Genomic DNA, 25,680 nt, shown 5'->3' on the forward strand with positions numbered 1-25,680 from the left:
GTGCACTGCTCAAGGGCCCATCCGTCGAGTAAGTCTTAAGCTGTGGCAGTTGAATGTCTATTTTTGAGCATTTCATTATATATCTCAGGGTTACGACGGCTCTAGCCACTAAAGGCTTTCTAAACAACAGTGGCTAAAAGAGCCACAGGAAAAGCACGTTTGCTTTTGGAAAATGTAACACTGTATTGACCACTGAGCACATGTATGTAACACTTATCCAAAAAGAAGAAAGGTGGGAAGTAGGAGGGCTCAGATCAGCACACCCGCAGTCTCTTCCCTCTCACGTCATAGGCCTGTCTGTCAATCCTCCCCGTTCCGTCCCTCTGTGCAGTTCATGCCCTTCAAAGAGGACTGGCTACACCCGGGAGTCTCACCCCCCAGAGTGACAGAAGAAGCAAGTCCAAAATGAACCCAGGCTGTAAGACGATGACAGACTTAATCTGCAGGGTCCCTCAGGGGGCAATTTATCAGTTCGGTGACGTCTCAGTGACAGCAGCTCCTACAAAATGATATGGATTCTTCTTCCCACCTTTTGATGCACCGTGGAAGAGATGACGGGGGGCGTGAGGGGGGATTCTGGACCGTAATTAAGCTCCAGAAAGATTCAATAAAAACTAGGTGGAGGGTCCGTTTTAAAATATTTAAAACGCTGTGTTAAGCAGTTTTAAGTTGTTTATAGCAGCAGAGTGAGCGTGTTCAAGCTGGATTATGCAGTCAGTAGGGTAGGAAGAGAAATAAGCCTAGTTTTCAAAGTTTCAGGATTTAGCAAGGAACACAAGACTGCGAGACCAGAATGACAATGAACTCTGTGCTGTGTCGTGCTGCCACCACAACACAGCTTCCCGGAGAAAAGAGAGACGCGAGTGACGAAAACACTGAGTGCCTAGGAGATGCTCAGGCCATATTTGCCGAGGACTATTTAACAAGTGAATGAGTGAATGCATAATGGATGGGTGTCAGAAGGTAAGTGCATCTTACACCCACTTTCTTCTTGTTCATGGCAACCTGGCACCAGGCACAGGGATGGCTGCGAGCCCAGAGAGAAGACCCACTGGGTGAACGGCGGGTGAAGGGAGCAGAGCTTGAACTGGGCTTTTGCAAACGGAGAATGTTTTCCAGAAATGGTTGCCACAACAGGATGGTCTGGATCAGAGGAAAGACCCCGGGCAGAACGGCTTGTAGGCAGCGTCCGAGAGCGCGCGAGCAAGCGAGACCTGGACCACATCTGAAACAAATACTGCTTTTCCGCAGGCACTACACTGAATAAAGCGCTCCTTAAAAACCAGCACATCAGGAATCTCTCCCCAACTTGCTTTCTTCTCTATCAGCTAATAAAGTTGTCCAGGTGTTTTCTATAGAAGCCTATCACATGCTAGCCTGCAAAAAGAAGCCTCTTCTCAAAGTGCTGGCTTGGCTGGTATTCACTTCTCTTAAATGCAAATCACGGCCACCCTCCAAGGTGGCGGTCATATACTATCTCCTTCCTTGGCCTAATCCTTCCACTGCATAGCCTACTGTTAGCTGTGCACTTCCACTGCACTTTCATCCTATTACAGTAAACCACATTCTCCCACAGTTACATGTAGTACGTTTGTTTACCTATGTGCTCCATCAGAATAGGGACTCTGTCTAAATAATTTTTAAAAAATCAATAAATACAATGATATATTTGAGTCTATTTACTAGGTGCTGCTTTAAGTGCTATGCATGTACTAAAGTATTTAATAAACAGCTCTGTGAACTAGGTGCCATTTGTATTTCTATATATCCTAGCTCAGTCTATGCTCAATAAGCATTCTTTTTAAAATTTTACTATAGAGTTGGTTTTGTTTTTTTTGCAATAATGTACTTCTTTGGGCTTATTCAAATGACTTTTTTCCATCATAATAATACTTTAGTTCATTAATGAATTATCTAGTTTGTTACAGAAAATATTAAAGGTGACTTAATCTTAGATATTATATGTTGCATTGTATATTACGTTATGGAGTTGATTTACTATGGAAACAAAGAGAAGAATGCAAATATACCAATAACAGCAAAAACGAAAAATAGTTAAACTATTTGCCTTCACCCTTGACTAAAGTTTCCTAGGAATCACTTTTAACAAAATAAGAGTCAGTCTTATTTAATAATTTAAATAATCAAAGGAAACAAGCTCTAGTTTTTAAGTATACAAACCATTTCAAAGTCAACGTGCTCGTGCCCTTAAATTTAGAAAGATTATCTTATTATGCTTCATATTTACAGTGCCCAGACATTTTCCTGCTCTCAAAGGGATCATTACTGAAAATGCGGCAGCATCACCTGCTCATGTGCTTGAACACACTCTGCCATCTATAGTTGACCATGGGACTCTGAGGCGAAGAATGTAAGAAACGTCTCTACTAGAGAAGCTTAGACTCAGGAGGCCTGCTTGTCCTGGTGAGCTGACACCTTTGCCCCAAAGTCCAAAGGGTGGACAATGTTTTTTCCTGTTTCACTTGCAGGTGTTGCCTGTGCTTTTCCAGTCATTCCACAGAGAAGGCATGTGATGCCTTCTCGCATCTCTGGAATGACATCCAGTGAAAAAGCACTCTTGTTGACGAATATGATACATCAGAGGGGTCTCAACTGCAACCCCGAATTCCTCCTTGGCTATTTCCAAGCTTTCCATAACTCTTTATTTACTCTACACTAATGTAAGGGAAACTCTGTCTTATGGACACATTTTACAATGTTCTTGCCCATCAATAAGTATTATTAAGTAGAGGAGACCCCAAAGTACTACCGGCCTGGTCCTTTCTCAGCATTCTCTCATGAAGGAGTCATGCGGTGAGGAGAGATGTGGGGGGGGGGGGACAATGATTCTTCCCCGCACCCCCATGATGACTGCTTAGGAGGAAGCTAGAGGTTGTGAACAAAGAAGTCACTTTGTTTCAGCTTCTCTCCCATTGGCTTTTGAGCCAGGACCATTAGGGAGAGGAGAGAGGAAGTTATTAAAAGCATTCTGTCTTTAGACCTAGCGACGGCATGCCAAGACCTGCTCTCTTACAGAATGATTCCAACAGGGCTAGTCGGAAGCAGTATGATCACCTCAGGATTTGGCTCTGCCAACAGAACTCATATTTTTGCATATTTTCAATTTGCATTGTAGACAATGAGCCATTTTACTTCCCCAGGAATAGATGCCAGCCAAAATCTGAACTGGGTCCACCAAGTTTGTCCAAAATATACCTACCCATAACGAAGTAAAACCTCAGGTTCCCATAACCGGTAGTGTCCATGTACGGAGTGCATAATTTCCTCTCGCCGTCCGTGAGGAAGACCAAGGATAAACCAGACTCGATGGTTCCACACTCTGTACCGATGACGGCTCCCAAGATGTCCCACCTTTACACAAAGCAGAATCAGAACAGAAAGTCAAATGACATACTTGGCAATGAATTTTGAAAATACAGATGTGGGGGTGTAGATTCCAGGTAATGAGCAAATATCTAAACACATTCCATTATAATTACAGTGTCCTTGGAGACGTACACATTCAAATGCGCACAGTGCATTCACTCCGTGATCAGAGCCTGCTCCACAATGGGACCGGTGTCCCACTGATGAATTGATTCAGACCAGAGAAGCCCTCCGGGCACTCACAAACACAAATGCAAAGCCCCGGGGTAAACATATTTCTACTACACACACTGTGAAAGGGCAAACCCACTGAATATAATACACCTGAATGTAATACTTTCATGGTATAGGAGCACTTGATAAGGGAAATTGTTATAGGTAGATTTGGGACCAGGATTCTCTCGGGATGTGATCTAGCACAATGGGATCAACTCCATGATGGGATCTATGTATCACCAGGCAGCTGTGGGAAGACTAGGATGGGGTGCTGCTCCTCTGGGTCGGGGCTGAGTCTGGGCACAATCCAAAGGGCGATTCCTCTGTGGCGAGTCCTGCTCCCACTTAAGTAGGCTCCGTGGGAATGCTTTCTCCCTCTGCAGGGTCTGCTGGACCACACAGCTCCTCAAACTCCACTTCTCTGATCGTGAGCTCGTGGTTCAGCCAGCACTGACCCTGGAAGTTATCCGCAACTTGACACTTTGCCCTGCCATCTGACCCACAATCTTGAACCAGACTGGACCAACCCACTTCTATAGCTGTGTGAGCTACTTCCTTGACATCAGTTTCTTCTAGGGAACCCCTTCTAACACAGAAATTTAAGGTTTGAAATCATGAGTAATATCTTAAAATTTATATGTCTCTGTATTACTTATTTCTGGTCATGTGCAACTTAGCTATGGCTAGTCACACAAGTAACTTGTTTACAGATGGAGAAAACTAGGACACTGAGAGGTAAGTGGCTTGCCTGAGGCCAAGCGACCTGTTGGTCTAAAATTCTGAGCGTCTGGTTCTCATTCATTGTTATTTTAGTAGCTACCGTTCTAAAGAGGGCACTGTGTCAGGATGGATTATGTGGAACCATCCAGTTTATAATAGAACGAAAATGTGAGAAAATACCTATTTTGTGACAATTTAACAGATTATATCAGTCGTTCAAGGAGCACCATGAACAGTCTTTGGAAGCAGCTTTGGCAGCCGTGGAACCATGAGAAAGTCAGCCAGGAGCCCTTTCTGGACGCACGTAAGACAATCTCGCACTGCGTCGTTGGTCATTTATCCCAATTCAGACACTCAGCCTACTGACCCACAAAGCAAGGTAAGGTAAGAATTGATGCAAATGATGGCTCCTTTAGGCATCTGTCTACATGAGAGTATAGAGTGAAAAATTAAATAGAAAAAGAAAGAATTATTATGGATTAAAAGGATCTTCTGTTCAAACGAGAGATGAGATCAGGAGTCTCTTTTTCTTAATAAGTACCTTTAAATTCATAACTCTTCTATATTACTCTAAATTGATGATCTTAATGACCTCTCCTATATATAGAGAGGTTTTAGACTACATATGCACTTTTGATATTTAAAGTCTAACCTATCTAGGCTTACTGTTCTGTTAGTCCTACATCTTTCACTGTCTTGGGAAATAAAAAATACTGCAATTTTCTTTATAACCCCAAATACTTATAATCAAGTGAGAAAAAAGTTTCGTCTACTCTGAAAAGAAGGATGCAGAAAGAAATCTGAAAAGGAGCAGAACCATTTTGTAAAACTAATTGCTTCAAATAATTCATTTATATTAAAAATAGAATAAGAGCCTATATAGTACATTGGCTCAAGCTTGACCAGATAGATAGTATCCTGGAAGGATCCCCAGAGCTTTATAAACTCTGGGGGGACTTCAGAAAAAGCTTCTCACCCTACTTGACTTGGGAGTCATGGTTATAAAATTATACACGTGTGATTTCCAGTTATAAAAATACTATAATCCCCGGATCTGTACCACTCTAATACTCACAGGAAGTGAAAGTACAACATAAAATCTTTTGAGACCACCACTGCTTGTTTGAGAAACTTATCAGTTTTGCAACACACAGACTGGTATGGCACCCACCCCCTGAAGACTGTGATTCCTCTGTGGCTCACACTGCTTTCCTCAGGGTAACACAGTGCTTTCTGAACCACACGTGAAGACATGTTTGCTTTGGGGAGAGGGCTCTCTACAGCATAGCAATTACATTTATTCTTTGATGACTAATTCTTTTAAAGGTCTCTAGCTTATGTATTATACATAGATTACAATCTATTATTTATTATAAATAGAAAAAAGTGAACTTTGAGCAACAAAAGTTTTCAAATCAATAAAATACCTCAGGCAAGCCTGTTCCTTAGAGATAGCCTTAGAGATAGGTCACAATAATATTTAATTCAGATTTTTAAATAAGACTATTTTTTCCATGTCACAAAATGATAGATATTTTTGAAAGTTGAAGTAGTTTATTTTTTTTCTTATTTAAAAAGCTGATGGTCTTTGTTATTAGCCATTTCAGACATTTTGCGAATAAATATAATTGTTTTAATCAGCTTATAGTTCAGTACTTTTGAAAATGATAGATATTCTTTGAAGTGAAATTTGGCAGTAACTATCTAAATTAGAAACACCCACATAGATTTCTTTTAGGGATTTGTCTTTCAGGAATACTTGCACAAGCACACAAAGTTCTTTATTACAATATTCTGTCCATCAAAGAGGGTTTGGTTAGATAATTCATGATACATAATCTTTTAGAAATAATAAAGATTTATATTTACTGACTAGAAGACATGCATTCAATACATGTCCAATACAGTCCAATAAGAAATACCGCGTGGTGGTACAGTCTGCAAAGTGCTTTTGAAGGGTTAGGGGATGGACATGAACATTTCTATATATGCTAACATTTTAATCATGAGGAATGGGGGTTGGATAGTGACTGCACACTTTCGTGTTGCACTAAGTAAATAATTTTCAGGGAAAATTCAGGGAAAAAGAACGAAGAAAATAAAGGACATTCATTTATATATTTTAGAGTGAGAATAAAAATTTAGGTAATAAATTATAGGTTTATGGATATATGAATAATTTAAGTATAGGAAAGCAAGGCTCTATATTGTAATCAAAGCTTTCCCTTACTAATACCTTCCTGAAAGGCACTAAAGATGACGGGATGTTTCACATTTTCCATAAGAAAAATTTACTTTATTATATTCTTCAGACTACACTAAGCCACCTAAGTAGATAAACTGAAGTATGAACTATGACATAGACTTAAACCTGTCTTTACGATCTCACATTTACCAAATTCACATGGCTCAGATCTAATAGAATTCTCCGAGGTTCAGTAAGCTCATTGCTCCCTAAGGTCTCCGTTTGGGATGCTTTCGCTGACATTTAAGAAGGAATGTGCGGCAGGCAAACACCTCCTGTGTCCATTTATGTTCATGAAGTCCATCTCCATCGTGAGCTCTTGGAGCCAGTCAGGCCTCTCCCTTGCCAGCAGTGCCACCTCATTCCATTTGTGGTTTTCCTCCAGCGCACATTACAGGCGAAGTAAAGAACGAGCTCTGACCGAAGGCTTCCTTACCCACGTTAGACTTCACACATTTTTCTCCTCTGTCTCCCTGTATGCCAAGCGAATTCAATTTAGTTATAGATTTTCATTACATGCTTCATGTTTATTTATAGTCCTGTTGGAATAACACTAATAAGGAATACTTATTTCAGCACCGTACAAAGCACCCAGCTTCCTCATCGATATGACAAAAACATAACCTAGACTGGAAAATTGTTGGGAGAAAATAATGTATTCACAGGGACATAACTGTTTCAGTACATGTCAGTGTCTTGTTCCCTCCCAGTTACTTTTGCTTTAAAATGAATCAAGATGACAATTCAAATAAATTTGTAATTTTTTCACATGCAAGCTAACAGAACATCAATCTTGGACAAAATTTTAATCTTTTAAAGGCTGCTCAATGGAAAGAAAACTCTCTGAAATTCACCACTCAAAATATAACGTTAACTCAGTTGAACTATCAATCCACCTTCTACTCACTTACCCTAAATTATAAATGGAAATGAATCCCCTCTCTACTCTTATATATGCATTTTTGTGAAAACTACTCAAGTCAGAGGTGACATAATTCTTCAGGGCAGGAAGGAGGAAATAGTTCGTGGAATATAATGAGGTACTTAAAACTCATTCCAAATAGGTCATCCCCCTGGGGACGGGGTTATACATCCATCACTGAGGTTGGTTCCCCTTTCCTCCCACCATCCTCATGGAATCGCTACTCCCATTACTGCTCCTGAGGGATTCTGTATGTCAGGAGCTCTTATCTGACCAGTGTGCATGCTCTGGTCTAGCCAGATTTGTAAGGTAGAACTGGGGTCATGATAGAGGGGCAGGACACAATAAAGAAGTAGAAGAATACAACTCTTCGTGGGGGTAGAAAGCCCCTCTTTCTCCTACAGAGCAGCTGGTGGTTTCGAACTGTTGGCCCCATGTTGAGTAGTCCAATGTCTAACCACTGTGCCACCAGGGAAAACGTGTTAATTATAAACGGATTTTTTTTAAGCAAAAGGTTTTTACTGAGAATTGGTCATTAAGTTTGTCAACAATCATGTGTTCTTTCATTTTTGACATCTGTAATTGATGGTTTTTTTCCAAGTAAAAATCGTTTCTAGTTTCACAAGTGTGGTACGCTCTTTTTCCCCTTTAAGGATATTGTATATTTAATTCAAACTCCACTTGTTTATTTTATTTCCATTTTCCCCAGCTCTTCACGCTTTAGTTTGGTGCTTCATTTTTGCACGCAGTCGGTTTTCCTCACATTTGCGGTTTCTGGGTTATCTGCTTAAATGTGTTTTTCCTATTCTACCGTGTTAGGTGCCATCAAGTAGCGACTGGACTCTCAGGGAGGCCAGGGGACAGAGCAGCATTGCCCCCGACCGTTTGTGGCTGTTGTCTTCACGGAGCAGATTGCTGAGCGCTTCCCCCCAGGAACCACTGAGCGAGTTGGAACTGCCAAGCTCTCAGCAGTTAACCATTTGCACGACCAGTGCTCCTTAATATATCTTAGTCTCACTGAAAAAGTGCAGATCCACTCTGGGGTAGAATTCCTACGTGAGCTCTTCATTCCCTTTGATGTCCCACCTTTCCATTCCAAGTGTACACATTCAGTTTCCTCTATTTAGAGGGGGTCTGGGTGAGTACAATCCCCTGAATGAAGGAACACTTAGCTTTTCGGAAGACCACAGAAGCCCAATCTGATTCCTGTGTCTATCACCTTTTGCCGCGTCTTCTTTTCGGTATGTTTTGGGCTACAGAAGCAGAGCCTCATCTTTGTCGAAAGGAGCGGCTAGCTGCTCTGAACTGCGGACTTTGCGGTTAGCAGCCCACACTACGCCGCCAGTATTCCTATAGCGCCTATTACAGTCAAAACAAACACTCCTGTCGAGTGAATTCTGACTTATGGTGACCCTAGAGGGCAGGGAGAATGGCCCCTGCGGGTTTCTGAGACTGTACAAAGTTTGAACCATTGGTCTTGTGGATCGCAGCCCGAGTGTAACCAGTACCAGCAGGGCTTCTATTTGAGGTTATAGCAATTCTTTTACATCCTTCGCATCTGCTCTTTCCCTGTCTCTCTGTGGGACGCGTTCACAATCCCTGGAATTATGAACGAAGGTGCATGTACTGTTGTTTTGCGGCTGTAGTGTCACTTGCTCATTGACTACGATTTCCAAGGCTTTCGAACAGGCTGGCTGGCCCTGTGGGAGAGAGAGAAGACTGTCTTCCTCTGTAAAGCCTTTCTACCGGAAGCCCAACATAAGGCTCATATGTATTGTCATCAACTCAATGGCAGTGGGTTTGGGTTTCCGGTTTGGGGGAGACTGGAACATTTCTTGAGCCAATCTTTGCATAGTCATTCCATTTGTGGGATTCTCCTTTTTTTTCTCTCACCAATGCAGTTTGCAACTTTCTTGGGTTTTTAAGTTTTCATTGTGAATTGGGTGAAGGTTTACTGGGCAGATCAGCTTTATATTGAACAACTGATAAGCATTCTGTTTCATGTCAAGGATTGGAATCCCCTCAATATAGCATCACTTATCCCATTTCCTCCTGTGCTTCCTGTTTCTATTCCTTATTCTTCATAGCCTCTCTGAACTTTGAGTGGGCATATTTGTGGCATTTCTTTGTAACATAAATATTTAGTGACAGCAATGACACAGACCGTTTTTGTTTTTTGAAAAATTAGCACAAAACCAAAATTTTACTGAATATAGTAACACCTACAGAAATGTGTAGCTTTAATATTCCTATTAGTGAAGATCTCAGGAATTGACGTCCCCAGTTGGCTGAATGCTAGCAAACACACGCATATACATTTACCGGAAATTTTTGTTTGTGGTCATGTCCACAGCAAATCAGAACCCATATTCTAGAAGCCATGGTAATGACCACAAGTAAACCAGACTTCTAAAGAACTATTTGACTAGTAAAAATACACAATGGGATGAAAGACAAGGACGTACATTCTGTATTATAGAAATGTGTTTCCTAAAAAACAGCCTAAGCTAAGTGAGATATGGTAGCTGCTAATTAAATGATGTGTTTGTAAGGTTAAGTCAAAGTTTAGAAAGGTTCACATAAATTATCAGTGTATTTATTAAAGCTTCTCTCTTGCTGAAGTAACAGATGTGTCTTCTTCAGGAAAAGTTAAAAAAAAATTTTAAATCCCACTTAAAACAAACTAATCAATGTTGGATTTGAGTCAGCCTAATGGTGTGCAAGGCTAGCAGACCTTGCATCCTTGTGATCTAAGAGTAAACATTTTCGCTGGAATGTCTTGAAAACAGGAGTATTACAACTTGGGAAAGTTGTTTCCAAAAAAGACGTTACAATGGCTTTCTTATCACTCTCTCATTTTTTATTATTCTCAGTCATTCATATACATGGTGTTTGGAAAACAGTATAGAAGATTACATATTCTATTTAATCTAATCAAGTTTTAAGACAGGAAACATAACTAAAAGAGTTAGAGATAATATTATATCTGCATTTATCATTTAAATCTATCATTAAAATAAAAAAATTTAAAACTTACCTCAAAGCTAATAATTTAGTCAATGCAACTGACAGTCTTGAAGAGGATGGGGCTATACTATCTGGATTTCTATCAAGCTTAGCAGGTGAGCTTATAATGATAGTCTCTGTGTGGTGGTGGGTGATGACAACAACACAATTGTTCAGTAAATTTGGATAAGTAAACAGAACCCATCAAGAATTTCAAGATCAGAATTCTTTATCCTATTTTTGTTGTTGCAGTTAGCCCTTAACCTACGCTTCACACAAGTGTACTTTTGTGAAAGAATTTTTATAAAGTCATTATTAAAAATTATAGTATTTTTCCTAGGCCACTATAGCATCCTTCAGGTTGAGCATGAGGAGGAACACCCCCCCCCCCCCAGTATTGTAAACAACACTGGAAGTACAGAAAGTAGTTGGGTTTCTCCTTATCCTTTCATAACTTTCCAATATATAGCCCATTCCAGAGCCGGTCTACCAGGTGAGTGTGTGCCCGAGGTCATTCTGGGTAAAGTCAGATGGCTTGAAATCCTAGGGGCAACATGTTGCAAATAGGCCCTTTTGCATTGAACCACTGTAAGAATGCAGAATGAACCACGGGCTAACGAGTGGCACAGGTGCTTTTGTCAAGCACATTATCGCATGTTCTTGGAACAGACACCTGATGATAATGACCATGCCTCAAAGTACCAGCAGCTCCTATCTGTGACCAAACCTTGGTAAACCCTTAGTCCTCAGAAATGTCTCGCGAGCTTAACTGAAACCACCGGAGTCGTTTCGCGACTGCATTTCCCCTGAGGTCCCTACAAGCTTGCGCTGACTTCTTCTTTCCTAGGCACAAGCACTCTAATGCTTTTTTTGTTTTAGAAAATTATTGATGGAAATGTAGCCACAAATTCTCATTTATCAGTAGTGCTCTGCGAAGCAGAATGCCTGATCTGTCAGTTGGAATTTGGGGCCAATTAGGTCTCTGAACCACTACATCAATTTTGTAAAGTATGTTTGGTAGCTTTTAATATCAAATAAATTAATGTATGAATTTAACTCACGAAGGGATTTTCTGAGGTTTTGTATCAAATCTTCACTAGTGTTATTAACAGAGATCTGAGTATACCATTAGGATTTCCGGGAATGTATTTCTGGCATTCTTTTACAGAAACAAGTTAATACAACAGCTAAGAGAAGAAGTCAGATTGTTGTTAAGTGGGATTGACAAATAAGCGTGACGTTCTGTTTCATGATACTATGTTCAAAGTACATGAGACAAAGGCTCATCACCCACGCTTCTAAGGAGTATTTGGGCTGTGCTTCTACCAAGCAGGTTTCGTTCTTCCGACAGTCCACAGAACGTTCCATATCCTCCACCAACACCCTAATTCAAATGGATTCTTATCAGCTCCTTCATAGGCAGTCAAACTTCATAACTGAGAAGGGTAGTTAGATTGTTCATATCAGAGGCCAGAAATATAGAAGTGGTGATGGGACCAGCCTGTGTGATCACGAGGTGTCAAAGGGATCAGGTATTAGGCATCATCGGAACAAAAAAATCTTATCATTGTGAATGAGGGGGAGTGTGTAGGTAACTGGACTTCCCTTATGGAAGGGTCGTGAGGAGGAGAGGAGCCAGTCAGGGTGTGGTGTAGCAACGATAAAACATACAACTTTCCTCTAGTTCCTAAATGCTTCCTCCCCACCACTATCATGATCCCAATTCTACCTTACAAATCTGGCTAGACCAAAGGATGGACACTGGTACAGATAGGAACTGGAAACTCAGGGAATCCAGGACAGATGATCCCTTCAGGACCAATGGTGAGAGTAGCAATACTGGGAGGGCAGAATAGAGAGGAGGAGCTGATTATAAGGATCTACATATAACCCCCTCCCTGGGCGACGGACAACAGGAAAGTGGGTGAAGGGAGACATCGCACAGAGTAAGATATGACAAAATAATAATTTATAAATTATCAAGGGTTCATGAGAGAGGGGGAAAATGAGGAGCTGATATCAGCCAGAGGCTTAAGTGGAGAGCAAGTGTTTTGAGAATGATGAGGGCAATGAATGTACAAATATGCTTTATACAATCGATGCATTCATGGATTGTGATAAGAGTTGTATGAGCTCCCAATAAAATGATTAAAAAGAAGAAAATGTTTTTTTAAAGAAAGAAGTGGTGATGGGGACTGTGATCTCAAGAGATAGGCAGGCAGGCTTGTGTGCGCCCTCCAAGTCCTCAGCTCCCTCAGATCGAGCTGGTCTGTGAAGGAAGAGTAATGAGGCCTTGAGCATCCATTATTCAAGTTATAAAGGAAAGCAGGTTAACCCCAGTGGAGATCCTGGTCCCTAATGGAGACACCTGGGCCACACTGAACACGGAGCCCCAGGTTACAGGAAACTCATGAGGAACAGGCCTTTGTGGAATGAACGCCCTGGCCAGTGATGTAAGGCTTACAGTGGTCAATGGTGGCCCCGAGAGGCTTCAGTAACTCAGAGTTCCTGATCCATTCCACAGACTTATCCTAGCCACTGTCAGGGCTGGGCCTGAGACATATTCCTGAGGCAGAAAAGTGCCGAATTGGGCCAGTGGAGGTAGAAGTGCAGCTCTCAAGAGTGTCGGAGCCCCTTGTGACGGGGGGTGGGGGTGGGGAGTGGGGGGGTGCAGGACAGCAACATGGGGTCCTGGCAAATGTCTGGTGCCCTCTTCAGGAGAAAAGTTGAGTGAGATGGGTGTGAAAAATGAATATTGGTGTTCTTCCCACTCAGTCATGTAATCAATCCAGTGTTGATTTAATATGTTGAGACCAGAGATTCATGACTATTTATATCTCAACTCTTCTGTCCTCGAAACGTTTCTCACAGTAGATAGTTAAATTATGCTAATTCCATCCAATTCTTCATGAAATGAATTCAGACTAATGAGATTATTATAAAACATATACTAAATAATAAGAACCCGGTATTCTGATGACAAGGAATTATTGGGGGAAAGAGGCCACGGTAAACAAGACATTTCTGGATTTTCCTTTGTACTCACTATACTTCATAAATTTTGATTCTTTTAACTTAATAACTTCTTGTTCTTGAACTTCCAAAAGTGCTGCTCAATCAGTAGGAGATACGTTAAAGGTGTTGGATCCCAAAGAAGAACCAAATATTAGGAGCCCCAGAAAAACACTGCTTCTGGCCATCCTCAACATCGGGTCTCTTGTACTTCTGCCTCACACCCAGACTCTTTAGTCAATCCTTCAAAGCTAGTATGTTACTTCCTAAATAATTCCATAGATTTCACTGAACATCAAAACCAGCATCTATAAATCTCTGACACTAGGAAGTTAACTGAAAATAAATCTCAATACAATAGCAGAATGATCCTTGATTCCAAAACCATAAATAAAAATATCCCAACAAAACAAGGGAGCCTTTCAGCAAAAGTTGAGACTGAAGTGATTCAATGGAAATTTAAAGGTGTTATAATCACAAATATTTGAAACACACGAAAATAGTTGATTATTAAGTAGAGAGTAAATGTTCTTTACTGGTTTAGGATAAGTGTGCCCCTTCCAGAGTCTCCATAAAAAGAATTATGAATGTCAATATAAGTAAGCTTTTGTTATTTAGCAATGTGCGTTTAAGATACGTCCAGTGGGAAAATGTAAGTGCTGTGCACAGCACGGGAGAGGACAGTTACTTACCCTGGAGGCTGGCTCTCAAATTCTTCCGACCATTGCTCTTGGATGTCCTCAGTAGAAAGATCTACATCCCGGGTGGTGGCGAAATTGAACTCACTGCCTTCATTTCCATGGAAATAAATGGAGTTTCCGTCGGATTGACAGCTGTGCTGTAGATAAAAAGAGCATGGGGCGGCTGTTGAATTGGTTTGCTACTGATCTGTCTTACTCGTGTAGGATCAGAGTTTTTACATACATTATTTACATTAGATTATTCACTCTGATGGAGTCTCAGATCAAAAGAGATAGTTACCTCACTTTTGTTTGTCTTGCTTAATTCACTTACAATTTATTTCTAACTTATTAAGTCATCTTGAAAAAGAAGCCAAGAGGGCATTCTGAACTTTGCCTTATCACCTTCAGTATGAAACAAGAATACTTTATTTGGAACAATTTCCATCTTTACCCGAGTCCTTGTTGTAGGAATGAAGTTTGATAATGACTTGACATATATTTTCAATACTACGGTTATGTGCTAAATCACACTGACCTTTTCAATATTCCATACATTTCTGGCTTGCTGTTCAAGCCTCTCACAGTTTTTCTATAAATGGGATATGAGTAGACTAGCCAGCTAATCAAAACATGAAATTCAGAAAGGTCAAAGTAATCTTGGTCATGATCGCCTATCTTCAGCTTGCTTTTCAATAAATATTTCTGACCATTGTTAAGAAATGTATGACACCGAGTGGAAGACTGGGAAACCACAAATTTTGTTATTCTCCAAAAGAATACCATGATCTTAAATAATTAAAGAGACAAGTGCTTGTGAGATGTTTTTCTGGTGAACATTTGTGAATCTTAGATAAATCAATAGTCTAAGGAAGATGAACCTCTGGAGCCGAGTACACTATGAACTTTAAAACTACTGTGAGTATGCATTAATCATTTCTTGAAATAAGACGAGAGAAATGCTAATAAATAAAAGATCAAACATTCTTTTAAGCATTGTATATCCTTAAAATGAAATCTAAATAAATACATAAAATCAGACAGCATGTAGCAGCAGGGCCCAATTACTCTAAGTTTTACAGGAGAAGGAGCATGTCCATTTTGCTTCCTGTTGTATTCCAGGTCTTAGCACAGTTCTTAGTATGTATTCAAAAATATGGACTAATAGTTGAATGACTGAGATGGCTACATCACTTAAAGTAATCAATTTTTTATCAAGAAATCACTATGTGGAAGGCATTGTGGAAGGTACTGCAGAGAAAGCACCTAAAGTACAAAGATTCATAACCTTAACTTTTGAAAACATGTAAGTCGAGTTGAGACATGTCAACAGAGGCCCTAATACAAAACAGAACACAGAAAGTGACAATGAATGAGGGAACCTGGGGTCAGCATGCTGAGGGCAGGTCTAGATGAATATTGGGGATGAGTATGAGTTCAGCTGGCCTTAAATTTATTAAATTAAATAAGTTGTAGTAGAAAAGTGATAATAGATTTACATCCACGTTAGATGACAAATATGAATGAATTAGAAAGCTGAGAAAAGGCATATCATCCCTAGGGTATTAGTAGGCATGATTTTGAGAACAGACTGGAACTGGTCTATGAAAGATTTTAACTGGTTGCCTAAGAAATACAGATTCTGCTTTGTTAGCACTGGCATTCTAAACTCAGAAAGCGATGTGCAAAGACATGTTTACAACACTTGAACTAGTTAAGGCCGGTAAAAGCAGTTGAGAAGGATCTACTAGATTAACGGATTAGGGAAAGCTTCCAGAAGCATCCACAAGTTCAAGAGTGTGGGACTATGGTTTCTTGGGGGGAATAATTCACCACACTAAGACATAAAGGAACCCTGGTGGCACGATGGCTTAAGAATTTGGGGGCTAAAAGAAAGGTTGATACTTTGATCTCATCAGCTGTTTTGAGGAGAAGGAAGAGGCATTCTGCTTCAGCAACCAGAGGGAGCAGCTGTCCTCTGTCCTATACAGTTGCTATGAATTGGAATTGATGGCAGTGGGTAATGCATAAGCTGTATCGACTGGGTTTTGTCATGGTTTTCCATAATACCAAAGAGTGAGAGGCATGCATTCACTGCTTGAGAATCCTTTTTACACTTCAACAACTACAGATTAATCAAGGCCGCTAACCTGAGCTCATTATACTGGATACTTAATTGACACATGCTGATCAATGGCTAGAATTGAGTTTATTGGAAAGAAAACAGGATCATCAAGTGATGACAAATCCAAGCATCCTCTCCAGCTACAGTATCCTGTAGAGACCACAAAGATGGCTTTTTAAATAATAAATCCACTGCACTCTAAACGAAAGCCTTCACCACTCCCTTGACAACCTGGGATCTTAGTCAACCATGCACCATATTTTCCTGGTCTCGAGTACATGAAAAGCGCATATTAAGCCATTGCCCACGATAATAATTTACGTGAAATATCTAGACATGTAAAAGGAGAGTAATTTAAATGATCATTTTAAGATATTTGATTAAAAAAATAGAAAATAAAATCACAGTGAAATAACACTAAAAGAAAACAAAAACAATGAACCATGTAATAGAAAGCCTTCCAGCATATCTAGCCAGACTTAAATTATTTAATTTTGGTTACATTTACCTCAATAAATTGCTGATGTTTTAAGACTGTTACACATAATTATATTTTACTTTTAAATTATTTATACAATGAATGTATTTAAGCAGCCCAAGTGGTATCATGCTAATGGGCTGCACTGCTAACTACAAAGTCAGCAGTTCGAAGCCACCAGCCAGCTCCACGGTAAACAGACGAGGCTTTCTACTCCTGTAATTAGTTACAGTCTTAGAAACTCAGTTCTACCCTGTCTTATTGACTCAATGGTAGTGAGTATTAATGTATTTTGGGCATACTTTGATTTGGATGAGAGAAAATTTATCAATAAAATTAAGATCATTAGAAAACTAGATGGGAAATTATTAGACTAGTCTCACAAAATTAAAATAAATTGTAGTATAAAAGGTATAATATATTTAAAGAATTTTTGTGAATTTTGGTGTTATCAGACATTAGTTGAAGACTATTTGTGATGTACTATTGCATATTAGCTACAAAGTACACATTTTCTTATTATAAACATAATATGCTAGTATATAAGACACAAATATGAAGAAATCAATCTGAAAAAAATATTATAACTTTAATTGCAAGGTAACCAATACTTATACTAGCAGGACCTCAAAACTAGAAGGATCCGTTTTGGGGGGAAGTGTCCATGAAGGACAGAATGATACAGTTTTCTGCATATTTTTATTATTTCTAAGGAAATGAGCTGTTCTTTACCCAGTTGAAATGAAAAGAACAATATTTAATACTGAAGCTAAATAAAAACAGGACAAAGGACAGTCACAGCTAAGGTTAACCTCTGTACTGAATGACATCATGCTTGGTAAAGGATAACTGTTAGTTGCCATTGAGTCTGTTCTGACCGACAGTGAACCTTTGTATAAGAGAGAACTCAGCACTGCCCACTCCAGCACCACCCTCACACGTGTTATTTGAGAACCTTCCTCTTTTTCAATGACCGACCAGTCCAGACTGGTCTCTCCTGAGGTCCAAAGTGCGTGAGGTGGGGGCCTGGGGCATCTAGAGATGATGTTGGAAGTACCGGTGACATTGTATAAAGATGTGTCTGAAACGTCTAAATGCTACGAGATAAACATATTTTACTTTTCCATATAGATTAACAATAGTTATTACAGTCCTTACTCTTCTCAGTAAGAGCTAAATAGAAAAATATTCAAATGCATTATATTCTTTTACTACATTTCTCATTAGCATAGTCATCAAAATTTTTCAAAGCAACTTAAAACCTTCAGTAAAATGTAAAAAAACACATACCACAACACTGAATGGTAAAAATATTTTAAAATTCCTTAATTTTAAACCAGAATCGTAGACCGGAACTCTAAAGCCCTCCAAATTTTGAAAGATTACCTAACAGACACCCAAGATAAGACAAACAATGAAGAAGATATCTAATTCCATACGTTTTTCATACAGATGAACATGCATTGTATAACATCAATCTACTATGTTAAAATTCAAATCAACATGCACTGACAGTATGAAACAATTTAAGCTTACTATCAGTAATTTTAATATTCAGATATTTTCTTTCAGTATACAGTCAAACTCATGTTGTTTATTTGCAATAGCAATTAAAACCTAAGCTTGAAAAAATCATTAAAATATTTACTTTGTGAGATGCGTGAGCTATTTGGTTGATTAAAAACAAGAATATTTTGGAATTCAGAACTATTTTATTTTGAGCATAGTAAAACGCCTATCAGATTTTCTTGACCAATGGTTATATGAATTAACCCCATGTGAATCCTTGAGCCACAGCCTCTGACTGCCTTAAGGAGAGAGCATGACTAACAGGTACCCCAGCATGTACTTTGGCTAAAACAAAGGTATAAATTCTGTAGCTGTCTCTATTTTTTCTATTTCTGTCCTTCTTAACAATGCACGCTATGGTGTTATAATTACTTTTAAGTTGCATTTCATTTCAGGGTTGACCAGTGGAAAATACTTCTGGTAGGTTTCCAATTTTTAAAAATGGTCTTAAATCCACTCCTTATTTGTTTTTATTTGTCCATCAAAAATATTTTCCTACTTGGCTGCTGAATGGATTTCCTCAACTTGACAAGCAGAACACAGCGTAGCCAAGTGACAAGAATTTGCCATTCAGAAAAGCATCAACAGGAAACAGCAGTACAAATTCCTCAGTATAACAAGTCCTTGGCCACAATTCAGGATAGCATTTTCCGAGAGTTGCTCCCTATACTGTGCTGAAAATGTTAATGACCTCACCTCTGGACTTGTAAATGTCTTTCCAATTGCCTCCACCATTGTTTAATTAGGTTTTCATCAAAGAGGCACACTGATGCACCTCTTAATATTAGCTCCCTGGGGCCTAATGGCCTTGGTGCTCCTACAGTCTAGCCTCACCGTTTAGTTTTTGACAATACCCCTTTGTTGGGATGAGGGTGTGGGGCATTTGGGCAATGGCAGCTTGCAGAGAGCTGGTGGCAGATGGAATGAAATCTGTCTGCTGTGCCTTCTCCTCCACATGAGCAGAGCGCCATCCATTTCCTCCATTAAGGAGTTGTCACTCAGCCCACCCAGCTGGAAGACCATTTTTGATAGCCAAGCTGGCTGGTGGCAGGCAATTCAGATACAAAATGCACTTTAAAAGGAAGCTAAAACATCGTTTGTAGAAAAATTGAAAATGCATGGCTTCTACCACGGCCAATTATTTAATGACTGTAATATTTTAAGTGATTATTTTTGCCACTTTAGATTGCTCCTTAGAGAGGAGAGGTTTTTTAATTAAAAATCTAGGCAATGCAAACAGATGAGATATGAGGTGTGGAGGAGAGAGAAATAATATGAATAAAATTAATTAAAATTGCATTTTTGCAGAGCCATAAATTAGCCATTGTCTAGATGGAAAAAAATATATATTGGTACAGAAATCTGTGTGAAATCTGAGACTAAGTGATCAGAAGCCGACTGATTTCTAGCTTATGTTTCATTTTTTGTGTCTTTTATTGAGCTATAGCAGCTATCATATAGAAATGTGTACTGTCTACATCCTGGTTCAATGGACCTTAAAGGTCTCGACACTCATGTTATAGGATGAAAGCAAAATATCAAAACAGAATGAGTTCTTTCATGAGGCAAAATACATTTCCATCATCTCCCCCCGCAAATTCATTTTCTAGGTAATTTAATGTCAGTGAAAACCCAGAAAACGTGGCCACGAGCCCAGCGCAGGTGCAGGAGGGCTGGGTCGCATTTTCTCCAGTCAACACAATAGATTTGACCGGGGTGAGTGAGTTTTAGGGCACTCAAAGAGCGGTTTGGGCCTTTTTTCTCATTATTTTCTGAATTTATTAAGCATTCACATTTGAACCACTTTGGACTAAGATTCATAAAGATTCAATTTATGGTATATTCTGTGACAAGTGTATAATTACTGGGCAATAGTTATGACAACTCCCAAATGGCACTAGAGACAGATTTGAAGTGGAGCAATGAGAGGAAGGATGGCATGTGACATTCCATAGGGCTGTTGTTCATCTGGTCTAGAAGAATCAACTTGACTTTCACCGCTTCTGAGTTTTCAGGCTTGCCTCTTCCAATTAAGGCCAGGGACACCAGGCAGAGGTTGGGAGGTTACAAGTTAATACAGAAGGGGACAAGTTTTACAGTGAAATAGACTTGATGTTGAAATTCAGAGCTGTTGTATCTTGGGAGGTCATTTGGTCTCTCTGAGCCTCTATTTTTTCACCTATGAAATGGGAGGAAACTTGAGGCTTACCTGAGATACTTTAGGTATCATGGCTGCCTTAAACATTAGTGACTCTTAGGGTCTTAGTACTTGCGAATTATCTCCCCCATTTTTTTCTTGCTCCCTCTTAATTCATTTATTCAATAAAATTACTTTAATGAGTGTCACTATACAAGTGATTTTTCTGGGCACTGGGCTAGGTACAAATCTGATGGTAGATGTTACTCTGCTTTTAAAGATTATAGAGATGAAAACTAATTTTACTTACTTTAGTTCACGTTTCAAATAACCCAATCAGTGATTAAAAGTCTCAGCTTCAGGGGAAAGAAAATACATTGGCAATGGTCTTCCAGGGATTTATATGAATGGTGATTTTTGGGGATATTTTATTAAATTATTTCTTCATTCATAAGCCACTCTAGTCAGAGCGATGTGGCTCCCTTCCATTTTTCACTAATAATTTTCCATGTTAATTATTATATAAATAGGTCACATGGGGGGAAATTGTGGAAAGTATGCTACTTATGGTTATTTTATCCCCAAAGTCCTCTATTAGCTTAAGCAATTATATTCTGGCTCATTCTATAGTATCATGCACCCACCCCTCGGGTGAAACATGATGATACAAATAAGACCATCCCAAGTGAAGCACATTCCAGGCAAAGGGAATTTAAGCAGACAGCATGCAATTAAGCAAGCTGGAATCTGGCCAGAAAATCATAGTTAACGCTCCTACTCTTAATAGAAAGAGACATGGGAACCTGGACTGGCCACAAGTCTTACTGAGCTCAGGTTCATCCTCATTACAAAGCCAACACCCCAATCCTGTAAGTTACAGCCTTTCAAGCCCCATGATCTGCAAAGCACACTTTTGTCTGATTTCTTCTTGCTTGCTTTTTGTACTCTTTAAAAAATCATCCAAAGGGTTGCTGAAATCTTTTGCGGAGTTTCCCAATGGAATAGTGCACGGGAGACATATCAAGCATTTGTAGAAGGCAGGCACAGCCCGTCAGGGTTTCAGTTTATAAATGAACTCTGCTTTGAGTGTGTCCATCTACTTCATCATTCGTCTTAGATTTTCCATTAGCAGCAATCTCTGTTAACACTCAAAATGTTTTAGACAAATTTATTTCATTTTTCTGTAATTTGGATAATAAATGACCTTAATCCCCCATTAACAACTCAGCAATGTATGACAACAGTATTGGACAGATGAGAGCAGAAGCCCTGAATGAAAACTCCAATTTTATTCAAGACTTGAGGCTTGTCTAGGGTCCACTGGGACTATAAATTTGGCAAATGCATAATGTACAAGAGCAATAAGAAAATTAATAGACTCCTGTGCTGTGACTTAATGCTTCTCCTTAATAGGTTGTTAACTTGTATAATGGTTGTTGTCTTTACTAGGATCTTGGGGTATTTTTTAAGCTTGGAGAATTGCCATTATCATTGGATATTTATCTACAACAAATGTGGTGAAGGGGAAGCCGTCAGTGGAAGAGAGAAGATTAAGACCGGACACTAAGAATTTGTAGACTTAGTTTTTCCTAATCATTGGCATAGATTTTCAATACTGAACAAACAATAAATGACTTTCCATTAAGTTCACCCTATCAGATCACAGCCTAGTCTAATGAACAAAACTTCACAACAGTATTTGTGACATTTAGCACTGACTTATTTCTCAACTCAAGTTGCCATAAATATGTAGAAGTAATAATATGGAATTTGCTTCTATCCACACAATGAACTAGGGTAATAAATAAAAAAGATTAGCAGGTGCTGGCACAGAAATCAGAATGGTATGTTTCCTTAAAAAAAATAATAAAAAAACCTACGCAGAGCAGTGCCTATCTCACCGTGATCTGCATTTAATCTGCCGGTCAATTCCACAGCTGACAGGAGCCAGTGATTTATGCTTTTGCAAGATCAGAGTACAGGCTAGCTGAGCAGATATAAACAATATTAATGGAGAAGAACAAATCTCTCTCTCTCACACACACATCCTCCCCACCCCACCCCTACACAAAGGAGTCATGAGTGATTAATGCTAAAAAAATAAAAACACTTTTGGCTGCCATCAAAGGTAGAAGCAAACACACCAAGAAAATGAAGCAACTTCCCAACTGTTATTCCCTCTATAATATATTGATCCATTCAGAATTTCTGCTTCATGGAGTACTAGTGAAAGATGAGGAAAACAGAAAAAAATAATAACAAACAAAAGTGAACCCCAACATAGAAAACCTCAGAGACTCAACCAGAAAAAGATTGGAAATAACTGAAAGATTCAGCAATGTGATGTATAAGAGCAACATACAAAAGTCAATTAGATTTCTATATCCAAAAGAAGAGATCTCTGAAAGGGAATCAAGAAAGTAATACCATTTACAATGGCCATACAAAAGATGAAATACTTAGGAATAAAGTTGACCAGAATAACAAAAGACTTATGTGAAGTAAACTATAAAACACTACTACAAGAAACCACAAGAGACCTACAAATAGAAGAATATTCCATGTTCATGGATAGGAAGACTTCACCTTTTGAAAATGTCAATATTACACAAAGCAATCAATAACTATAGACTAATTCAGATGCCAACATCATTTTTAAATCAATGGAACAACTAATAATCAATATGGAAAAGAAAGAGACCCAGGAAAGTAAAGAATTACCTGAAAAACACAAAGTAGGAGGCCTCTCACTTCCTTCCCTGACCTCAAAATCTATTACACAGTTACAACAGTCAAAACAGCCTGGCACTGGTACAACGGCAGATACACAGACCAGTGGAACAGAACAGTGAGCCCAGAAATAAATCTACCCACACACAGACAGCTGATCTTCAACAAAGGGCTAACATACATTAAATACAGAAGCATTCATCTCTTCAACACATGGTGCTGGCACATTTGTATTTCCACAAGCAAAAGAATGAAACAGGCCCCATACCTCAACCCATATACAAAAACAAACTCGAGATGAATGAAAGACTTAAATGTAAATCCTAGAACCATAAAGATTATCAAGGAGGAAATAAGGACAAACGCAAGGGCCCTAATATAGGGCTTAAGCATATTATCAAACAAAACAGAAAACATAAACAACAGAAGATAAGACAGACAGCCGAGACCTTCTAAAAATAAGACATTTATGTGCATTGAAGATTTCAAAAAAGTAATGAGAACCCACAGACGGAAAAAGCAAATTTTGGCAATGACATCTCGGACAAGGGACTTTCTCTAAAATCTATAGAAAACTGTAAGACGAATAATCAACTTTTAAGATGTGCAAAGGACAAGAACAAAACTGTTCATTAACAAAGACTTCTGAGCAACCAACAAACATATGAAGAAGTTCTCACATTCAGTAGCCATCAAAGAGATATGAATCAGAACAGTGATGAGATGCCGCCGCGCACAGCATTGACAGCAAAGCTTAAAACAGAAAAGAGCAAGTGTGAAAGAGGATGTGCAGAGATTGGGATACTCAGACACTACAGCGAGTGGGAAGTTCTGCAAACTGGGCAACTACTCTGGGAAGCAAAAAATTGGGACTAGAAATCCCATACGATCCCGCAACCCCTTTGCTGAGTACATACGCTAAAGAAGTAAGAGTCGTCGTACGCGCAGACACATGCACACTCGTGTCTATCGCAGCACTGTTCACAACAAGAAGATGGAAACAAGCCTATGAGCCCATCAGTGGAGGAATAGAGAAATAAACGTTGGTACATACACACAATGGGACACCACGCATTGCTAAGGAGGAGGAGGAAACTGCAAAGGTCTCATGGCATGGACGGACCTGAGAACTTTATGGTGAGTGAGATTATCCAGCTACAAAAGACAACTATTTATGAGAGCACTTTTATAAAGGAAAACCAAGGCCAAGATGTCATGAAAGGAAGAGAGGGCAAGGGAGGGAAGGTAACACACCAGACTAGAGCACAGGTGGGCAAACCACGGCTCTGGAGTCAGTCGGCTCTTTCAGTGTGGATATGTGACACAGAAGTAAAATGAAAATAAAGCAATCAGATTCATTTCTAAACATTTTAAAGGATATTATTCAGACAACAGTGACTTCATTTGTTTGTGAAAACATATTTATGGCTCTTGAATGATTTTTAAATTGTGACAGGCAGGACTGGCTCTTCCGTCTCAAAGGGCATTAATTGGAGTGAAGGGGAAGATGTTACTCTAGGAGGGGGGACAGAAAGCAAAGACAGGTGGGCAGGTGGAGCAGGAAGTTTGTTAAGTAGTTTAAACAGTGGAGTACAAAAGCCCTTACCTAGCTTCACAATAAGAAGTTAAGAAATGGCAAAGAAAAAGACCACCAGATAATATTCAACCTCTCCCGTAGAGCGCTTCCCAACTCACTTGTCCCTAAGTTCTTCTTCCAGCCACTGGGCTGCGCAGTTCCTCTCCGCATGGAAGTTCCGGAGAGCTGGCAGAGACAGCAAATCCAGGCCGGCCCTCCAAGCCAGCAGTTCTCAACCTGTGGGTCACGACCCTTTCACAGGGGTTGCCCGGTTCATAACAGTAGCAAAGTGACAGTGATAAAGTAGAAATGAAAATAATTTTACGTTTGGGGGTCACCACAACATGAGGAACTGTATTAAAGGGTCGTGGCATAAGGAAGGCTGAGAACCACTGCCCTAAGCACTTGCATATAGTAATAATTTTCTTTGAATTTGAAATTAGGGATTTACTGATTTCAAATGTATGAGTGAGGAGTTAGAAAGGTATATGTCAGTGGAATTGTTCAGATGTTTCTAGAGCATTCAGTGAAAGCTAAATATCGAATAGCTAGTTCTTTACAAGAATGATCATCTACTTCTGAAAGAGTAGCCGTTGAAAACTCTGTGGAGCATAGTTCTGCTCTGATGGACACGAGGTCCTCATGCATTAGGACAAATGGCGACTGGCTTGGCTTTTTTCACTGACACCTGATGCTCATCTAGGATAAAGGGTCTTCCTCACACTTCTGGTCCCAATAAAGCACCCAAGGAATGCTATTATTGACTCTCAGTCATAGTCCCATGTTGTGGTTAGTTGCCATGAGTCACTTCCAACTCTCAGTGACCGTAAGGGACAATGAACAGCTGTCCCAGGTGGCTCTAGCTTTAACCTGTACA

General features: G+C 39.5%; 1 protein-coding gene and 1 non-coding gene across 2 annotated transcripts in view; both read right to left on the minus strand.

The window, feature by feature from the left end:
- RELN (reelin) overlaps positions 1–25,680 on the minus strand; it is a 509,976-nt gene that overhangs the window by 176,838 nt on the left and 307,458 nt on the right. The window contains exons 11-12 of the mRNA XM_075558514.1: positions 14,201–14,346; positions 3,221–3,372 (exon numbers count right to left, since the gene is read on the minus strand). Coding sequence (XP_075414629.1) covers positions 3,221–3,372; positions 14,201–14,346 — 298 coding nt within the window. The remainder of the gene's footprint in view (positions 1–3,220; positions 3,373–14,200; positions 14,347–25,680) is intronic.
- LOC142457627 (small nucleolar RNA SNORA32) lies at positions 9,763–9,883 on the minus strand. Its single transcript, XR_012786329.1, has one exon. It is a non-coding gene; the product is annotated as a small nucleolar RNA SNORA32 (small nucleolar RNA).

The sequence above is a fragment of the Tenrec ecaudatus genome, chromosome 9 (assembly GCF_050624435.1).
Source record: "Tenrec ecaudatus isolate mTenEca1 chromosome 9, mTenEca1.hap1, whole genome shotgun sequence".
NCBI classification, from domain to species: domain Eukaryota; kingdom Metazoa; phylum Chordata; class Mammalia; order Afrosoricida; family Tenrecidae; genus Tenrec; species Tenrec ecaudatus.